At 38.5% G+C, this 8,624-nt stretch overlaps 1 protein-coding gene across 1 annotated transcript; it reads right to left on the bottom strand.

Annotated features, from left to right (window-relative positions):
- Positions 1 to 1,038: 1,038 nt before the first annotated feature.
- On the bottom strand, positions 1,039 to 7,745 carry SERPINB3 (serpin family B member 3). Its single transcript, XM_032293546.1, has 8 exons — positions 7,702 to 7,745; positions 6,908 to 7,095; positions 6,654 to 6,710; positions 5,245 to 5,373; positions 4,370 to 4,487; positions 2,826 to 2,968; positions 2,374 to 2,529; positions 1,039 to 1,593 (listed from the first exon to the last, which is right to left on the bottom strand). The coding sequence occupies exons 2-8, from the start codon at positions 7,067 to 7,069 to the stop codon at positions 1,192 to 1,194; spliced, it is 1,167 nt and encodes a 388-aa protein (XP_032149437.1). The 5' UTR covers positions 7,070 to 7,095; positions 7,702 to 7,745; the 3' UTR covers positions 1,039 to 1,191.
- Positions 7,746 to 8,624: the final 879 nt, after the last annotated feature.

Consider the following 8,624-nt stretch of genomic DNA (forward strand, 5'->3'; position numbering starts at 1 on the left):
GAAGGCTGAGGCAGGTGGATCACTAGGTCAAGAGATCAAGACCTTCCTGGCCAACATGGCGAAACCCCGTCTCTACAAAGAATACAAAAATTAGCTGGGTGTGGTAGCACACGCCTGTAGTCCCAGCTACTCCGGAGGCTGAGGCAGGAGAATCGCTTGAACCCGGGAGGCAGAGGTTGCAAATAAGCTGAGATTACCCCATTGCACTCCAGCCTGGGCAACAGAGCGAGACTCCGTCTCAAACAACAGCAACAGCAACAGCAACAACAACAACAATATTTTCTTCCATCCAACCAATTGGCTAGGTCAGAAACCTGGATGTCTTACTGTAGCTATTACTTCCTAAATAATTCCTCCAGGCTGTTTCTTTCTCTCCATTTCCACTCCCAATACTCAAATGGTTTCCTAATTTATATATAGTAACCACACTGTTTATTCCTCTCATCTATTGATATCAGAGTAGCCAGAGATGTATTTTCAAGATGCAGATATGATAATTTTATGCCTCTCTTTAACAAACAAACCTGTAGCAAGCTTCTTATCCCTTTTAGCATAAAATAGAAAGTTCCTAATGCGGTTTACAAGGTTCCTCATGTTTGGGATCTGCCTTCTACTCCAGGCTCGTCATGAAGCACTCTTGTTTTGAATTTTCCTTTCTACATGATTAATATGTTTCTAAATTATTTTTCCTATATGTAACTGGACACTTCCCCTATACTGAGAGAAAAAAGGTAAAGCAAAAATGATTTAAGTAAGTCATTATTTTATTGATAATGTATTTTATAGAATCACAAAATTTAGAAACATAAGAAGGATTTCAGGCATCACCTAAATTCAAAGAAATACGGGTTTCTAAGTTGCTAAATTTGAAGAGAAAGTATGATTTGGTTTGGTTCGGTTCATCTAAGACGGGTCACAAAGAGAATTATGTATCAAATTCAGAAGATAGAGTATTAAAATATTCATCTTGGTTTTTCCTCAAGGAGAATTTTTCTGGAAGAAAAAGTAGGTATATGTGTGTTTATAAAGAGAAAGAGAGAAAGGCATGCTATTTCAATCATTAAATTCTTGATGATGACTATGAGATTGAAAAGAAATATGAGTCAAGAGAATCTGTTGTTGCCAGCAATCGGTTTACCAGAACGACTGTAGGTGAACATTTTGCCAAAAGGAGTGACAGACTAATTGTGTCTAAGGAGATGAGAATCTGCCAAAGAAGAGGATGCTGTTGGTCTTATTTTGCCTGATGAAGAATAGGAAAGGGTGATTACAGTGGAACTCTTCATTAGTTGAAGGAGCTGATCCTACGCCTGTTACTACCCCTGTGGCAGCTGCAGCCTCCGCTCCCTCCTCAGTGACCTCCACAAAGGCCTTGTGTATAACTTTAGATACTATGAGGTCCCGGTTCCCAGCCATGCCTGAGAGGTCTGCATCACTGAAGACATCCACCATTCCCATGGTTCTCAATGTGTCCTTGAGATCATAGGCCTCTTCCACTTTGAACCGGGGTAAGTGTAAATTCACACGTGCCTCTCTCATATTCTGCAAACTTGTCCATTTCACCAATTTTTCAGCAGTGAGTTTCTCTTCAAGCTATGCAAATGGAAAAAAGAAACTGATATGACTAACTAAAGATCTCTAACACGCCTTAACAATCAATTGACTCTATGGAGAATCTTTATTTTGGCAATAACTGTAAAATACAGAAGGTTCACTTCATTAGATATTATTCTAATGGGCAAAATGAGTCCTTAATATATAAATATGTTTGATTATATGTGTATATGTATATATATTTATGTACATATGTATGTAAAAACAGAATCATGTTTTTACATATATGTAATGTGTATATATGTCTGTATACAAATATATAATACATATGTAAAAATATGATCACATTATTTTGTACACAATGAACTATATGTCATTATTTCTTGTGCCACCAGCCTACTACATGTATCAGTTTTTAATAGGCTTTTCTTATTTTCCTGTACACATTATTTAGTACATATTGCGATTAGTATATACCCTAAATTTCTATTCCCTTTTTTGCTTGGTGTGTTTGTAAACTTTCCTCACATTGCTATATGTTTCTCCCAGTCAAAGTTAAATTGCTGCATAATAATATCATCAAATTGATATCCAATGCATGTAACTATAGTAAATTAATAATTAATTAAGCCTTCAGTTCCTGTCAGGCCCTATGCTAAAATATTTGTACATGTAATATGAAGCTGAGTCATCATTCCTCATTTTGAATTTTTCATTATTTTGACGTCACTTGGTCACAAGCTTTTACCTTGTTTAAATTTGGTATCTTAGGAAAAAAGTCAGGGAGTAGAAGGAAGAGTTGTAGCTGCAAGTTTTTACCTTCTGCAGACCATCAATTTCATTTGGCAGCAGCACAATCATGCTTAGATCTTTGGCTTTGTATGGTATTTCCAGGACCTTTGCCTGGACATCCTCCAGCAAGGCAAAATTAAAGAACGTGTATTGCCTCATCATCTGTACAGATTTGTATGTATTCTGCAATAAATCAATGTGTCCAACAAATACCAAATGAGACACAAGACAAAAAAGAAAATATTATTGAGATATCAACACATCCTTCTTCATCTAAGAAATAACCCAGGAATTTAATGAGTTAGAGACAATAGTTTCTTCTGGTATTCCTAACTAAACAAAGTTATAAGACTAAAACAAAATAACAGACATGAAAACTTTTATTTTTTACTTGTCATGGTACTTTCCATCAGAAATGTTTAAATTGCACATTCCACATATTAATATATTACATTATATAAATAAAATATAGAGAATACCTTGTTTGGCCAAAATTTTTCCTCTTTAGTATTTTCTTTATTGAATTTCTTCTCCCACTGCCCTTTGAAATAGATTGCGTTCACAAGAACCAATTTGGTGTCTCCTTCAATACTCTTATTAGGAAATAGGTTTTTAATTTTTTCTGCAAGGGAAAGAATAAAAGAGTCTTTTTTTTTTTTTTTGAGACAGAATTTCACTGTTGTTGCCCAGGCTGGAGTGCAATGGCGTGATCTCAGCTCACTGCAAACTCTGCCTCCCAAGTTCAAGCAATTCTCCTGTCTCAGCCTCCTGAATAGCTGGGATATCAGGCATGTGCCATCACATCTGGCTAATTTTGTATTTTTAGTAGAAACGGGGTTTCTCCATTTTGTTCAGGCTGGTTTCAAACTCCCGACCTGAGGTGATCCACCTGCCTCGTCCTCCCAAAGTGCTGGGATTACAGGCGTGAGCCACTGTGCCTGGCCTAAAAGAATCTTTTTACACAAGGTACAAATGATTTGTCTGGAAGATGCTTCACAAATGTTCATTAATGATCATTAATTATTCACCCAAATCCCTACTTTAGACTCACTGACTTTGATCTTTAAACCGTTAGACTTACTGACCAATGGTTCACCAGATGCAGCTTTCTTCAAGGCTCCAGCTGGATAAAGTTACCCTTGGTGGAGACATCACTTCTTGTGGTAGAGAAGGAGTTCAGGTTCTCTGTCTCTGAGTGACTCCAGTCATCTGACATGGAATACTGACAAACTGATTTTATCTACTCTTTCAACATATCTCTTTCCTTTTTACCTCTCTACTCTTCCTTTTTTTTTTGTTAACTATGTGGTCCCAATTCAGAGGAAGTAGGCCCTGATTGCTTTATAGGACAAGTGATATGAGCTCTGTGATATGAAACATATGCCCTGTGCTGTCAGACGTTACTTCCTGGGTTATCTTCCTATTCAGTCTCATGTTGAGTTGCAGTAAGTTTGACTTTTAATGAGAGGTGGGAGGTAGAATAGATGTCTATAGTATCTAGACTTTGTTCAGCTCTTTGCCTGTGATGGGGAAGACAGTTGTGATAATCCCTGCAGAACGTGTGGACAGAGATGTGGTCCAGGCAGCTCCAGCTCAGATGGCAAAAGGCTGATTTACTGGAAAGTTGCTTGTTTCCCAATTAGTAAAGGAGAAGGGAGACACTTTCTAATGTTTCCTTTTAAATATTCATCATAAAAAATTGGCTCCGATTTAAAGAAAAGAATATGATCTCAAAATGGGCCTGAGCAGAGACAGGGGATCCACAAAGCTGTTATCATCCAGGGACATGTGCAAATAATTCTCCAGCTGTGTTTCCATCTAATTGGCTTCCTGTGATTTCCTCTTTGGTTTCCCTAGGCTCTCTTCATATTCATGTAAACAAGTCCTTCACCTGCATTGCCCTCCTGGGCTCTCCCTGCAAACCCATCTCAATCCCTATCCTCGGTCCCTCATGCAGTGTCAGGCACAGGGCTGACTCGCGTAGGTTTCTCAAAGGTGTTTCTATAATGGATGGCTCTCCTACCATTCGTTTGACTTTCCACCCAGGAGTTAATCTTCTTTCGACTTTCTTCTGGAGCTTTTACAAAATCAACAGATTCCACACTGGTCTGGTAATATTTCTTGGTGGCATCTAAATATTCCTTTGGGATAAGGAGGAAGAAATTAGGAAGTAAGAGTAATTTATGTAACTATATATTACAAATTTAGTGATTTATAATTATAATAAGCTGAATCCAGACCCTGAAGAGATGCAGTATCTCCTGTCCATGCATATTTTTATACAGGTGCCATGCAAATAATACAAAATAGGAGTGTGGAATGGCACAAGAAAGGGGTCACTGAAGGCCAATATTATGTGGCAAAAGGCAGACGCAGAAGAGGCCGTGGTTTGCAAACTGCAGAGAAGGTTTCCCTGAAGGAGATTCATTGCTTCTGAGACTTCTCACCAGTAATTTCAACCATGATGTTTCTGACCTTAGTTTTTATCTTTCATGCTGTGTATTCGGTATTTCCTGGTATTTCCCCAGCTATCCCCAGGAATTCACCCAAGCCTGCCCATTCCAATAATATCCCATTAGCCATACATTCCCCACCAAGACGTATACTATGTGACTGAGTCAGTGCCAGTTCATTGGCGGTGTTTTATTATTTGCTGCTACCCAAACTCCTCCTCTTTAATTGCAAAATTATCCCTAAATACACACTTCCCTGATACATTGTCGGGGTCTGGGACACTCCAGTGGGGGAGACTTGTGGAAATGGAGCTAATGCACTCTGAGTAAATGCTTCCCACCTGCGTTAGTCAGACTCATGAGCCTTAGCTCTCTTCCATGTGGCCAGTCAGAGACACAGACGCCAGGCTGCAGATGAAAAGTTCGCAGGCCAGGTGAAATTTACCTTTAAAAATTGATACGTCTTTTCTCCGAAGAGCTTGTTGGCGATCTTCAGCTCATATGCATCAGTGGATTTGTTTAATTCAGTCAGAAGCTTTTGAAACTGCTGATGAACATTTCCTGGCTTATCAACCTTCAAATGTCAGAAAAGGAGCTCATTGAATTATTGTATCAATGTGAATACTAAACCCATGTTAAGTGTGTTAGATCAATCCCTAAAGGCTAGTAGTCTCAAAGATGATCTTTGTGCTTATTCCCTGATACTTGGTGTATTTCACCTCAAACACCCTTCAAAATACACATTATGTTTGACTTCTTCCAGAAAATTCTTCCTGCTCTAATGTACTCCAATCTTTTCTCTTCTGAACTAAAGCTGCAGCACTGTCTACCCCTGGATTTTCCCCTTGTTGGTTTAAATGGTTAGGTTTAGTTTCTCAGTTAAACTTTCAGCTCCTTAAGAGCAAGGACCATATTTCACTTCTAACAACCATCAAGGATGTGAGTATGTTGAAGTCTGGATATTTTAAATAGATTATGCCAGGAACCCCTGTTATACCTCTTGGTGGTATCACCTTGTAAGACACATTGACTGATCTATGGCGCTTTCCTCATGATGGTCATTTTCTGTACATAATAACAGTGTGTGCCAGGTACTTGGCTAAGGGTTTTACACGGGTAACTCTTAAGTCTTTAGTTCAATTCAAATGAAAACAAGAAAGCTCAGAGAATTAAAAAAAAAAAAAAAAAAAAAAACCTCTTTATAGAGACATACATTAGAAGTGCCAAGTTTTGAACCTAAGCCTGTTTAAATCTAGAACCTTCTACTTTCCAGCAAAGCGTTTTGCACAATTAAGGCTCTAAACCAATATATTCCATAGCAATCATTTTCCAAAATATACTGGACTTATGCTTATTCCTCATAATCTCATTAGTGACTCAATTAAAATTAAATTATTTTTGCAACATTATTGTGATTGGTGTATTATAGCTATTTTATAATAATAATATATATTATGACTTTTTATGGGCAAGGCATTTGTTGTAAATGTTTCCATGTATTTGCATGTATTGAGTCAGATTTTTTATTACCCTTTGTTTTCTGGGATGATGTCACTGGGACTGCAAGCATTGTGTCCTGCCTGTGTTCATTATTTGTGAAGAGCAAAGCTGGAATTTGAACCCAGCCTATACTGGTCCAAACCTATGCTCTGAAGCACAGTGCTGTCTTTCAGTAATGTAAAAACATGGCATAATAATAATGTGCCATGAATTGCCAAATCACTCTGTATGTCTCAATCTTTTTGTCCAGGATTTCCCCTAAAAATAGCCGTTTCTTAGTTTCTGTGAAGTTCCAGGTTTAAACTATGATCTGCTCAGGTATCTGAAGCTGAACCAAAGTACTCTGTGGCTCACCTGATATGTGGCAGCTTTTTCTGTGGTGTTCTGTGTGACTTGATCAAAATGAAGAACCTGGAAGAGACAGGAGGCAGGACAAGAGAACTTTACTCAAAAGATCTGTTTAAGTCAGTGGTCTCACAGTAACGGGAATTCCTGCACAGCCCCCTGTGCTACCCATCAGGCCACCAGATCTGTTACCATCTGCATGCTAGCTGAGAGAACTACAGAGAAAAACTGCAACAGGTCAACGTAATGAAGCTGATACCTACCTTGTTAATTTGTTGTGCAGTGTTTCCTTTGGCCCCTAAGAGGACCATCCCTAATGCTGTTGTGATGCTGACAGGGGAATAGAAGATGTTCTCTTTTGATTTTCTGAACTGTTGGAACAGGTCAAACAAGAACTGGGTGTTGGCCTCACTGAGGGAATTCATGGTGAACCTGATGTGATCTGGAACTCCTGGAAAAGCATCAAATTCCTTTCAGAATGACTTTCATAAATGGAGTGTCATTTTATAGTACAATTTTCTTAAAGAAAATGACATATCTGGGTTGTGAGATTTTGACAAAGTTTTTCTTTCTTACTTTTTAATGTTTCAAGCTTTCTACAATGTGCATATATTAAATACATTAATCTCATAATTAGAAGACTCACAAGATTACTGTTTGTAAAGACTATTGTAAATAAGTAATAGACCATCTTTATCTTTCCTTCATTGCTGGCTACACTAGGGCTAGATAGGAAGTCTTTATAATGACTGCTAAGAGGAAACCTCTGTGGATCACATCCAACCAGCTCTTAAGAGACATCCCTGATGTTTCCTTCAAGGCTCTGTGGCTGCGAGGTGCTCTCCTTCTGTGTTCCAGAGGGTGTTTTTGCTTACATGGAAATAAGCAATTTAGATAAAGGACAAATCAGATGAAATAGGTATTTTAATTTTGCCCCAGCAGAATAAGTAAAATATAATCAGACAGAATGAAGGAAATGCATGATATAGAACATAGTATCATTATTATGCTAAAAAATAATTTATATTATTAAGTTGGAGTGGCTTGAAGCACTTACCTGTGTTCCTAGAGGAAGCAGAGGTGGGCAGGGAGCCTGTGCGTGTCTGTGGAATGAACGGTGAGATCCTGAATTTATGCCTCTCCTCTTATCGCCTCTGTCAGCACTGCAGTTGGTATTTCGTTACTCAGCTTCAGATTTCGCAAGCAGGCTAACATTCACCTTTATGAGTATGAAAATTGTTGACAAAGGACAGGATTACTGTTCTACCACTGTATTTCCTTTTTAATCGATGGGAAAAAATGCAAATCAGCAACCACTGGCTCATTCGAAATGCATGTAGGTGCCTTTCTAATACCAGTGAGAATAAGGTTAGAATTCCAGTTTCCTCTCATTCATTTCAACTCCATCCCTTTGTATACTACTCCAGCTGTAAAAAACAAAAAAACAAAAGAACATTCTTTTCTTGGATGTTGAATTGTCTTTAAGGCACACGTTGAACACCAAACAACTAAAAAGCTTACATTTCCTGTTTTTCAGTTCTGAAGGTTTTTGTCATCCTATGAATTTCCTTAGCAATTTTTCTGTAGAACCAGGAATATAGTTCTAATTCTTAGTCCAAAGAGACACTGAAGAAGTGTGCTTGAGTATCTCATAGCATACTATGGAGAACAGGATTCCATTGCCTTCTCCCGCATGCTCTGCTTTGGCAGTGATCCTACCAGTGCCCCTTGCAACCATTCCAGATGTTTTCTGTTGCTTAGGGTCAGTGAGAAAGTCATTGACCTTGCTGAGTCATATAGTTTGGCTGTGTCCCCACCCAAATCTTGACTTGAATTGTATCTCCCAGAATTCCCACTTGTGGTTAGAGGGACCCAGGAGGAGGTAATTGAATCATGGGGGCTGGTCTTTCCCATGCTATTCTCGTGATAAAATCTCATGAGATCCGATGGGTTTATCAGAGATTTCTGCTTTTGCTTCTT

The sequence above is a fragment of the Sapajus apella genome, unplaced genomic scaffold (genome assembly GCF_009761245.1).
Source record: "Sapajus apella isolate SASKATOON/1434 unplaced genomic scaffold, GSC_monkey_1.0 scaffold30, whole genome shotgun sequence".
Lineage (NCBI taxonomy): Eukaryota > Metazoa > Chordata > Mammalia > Primates > Cebidae > Sapajus > Sapajus apella.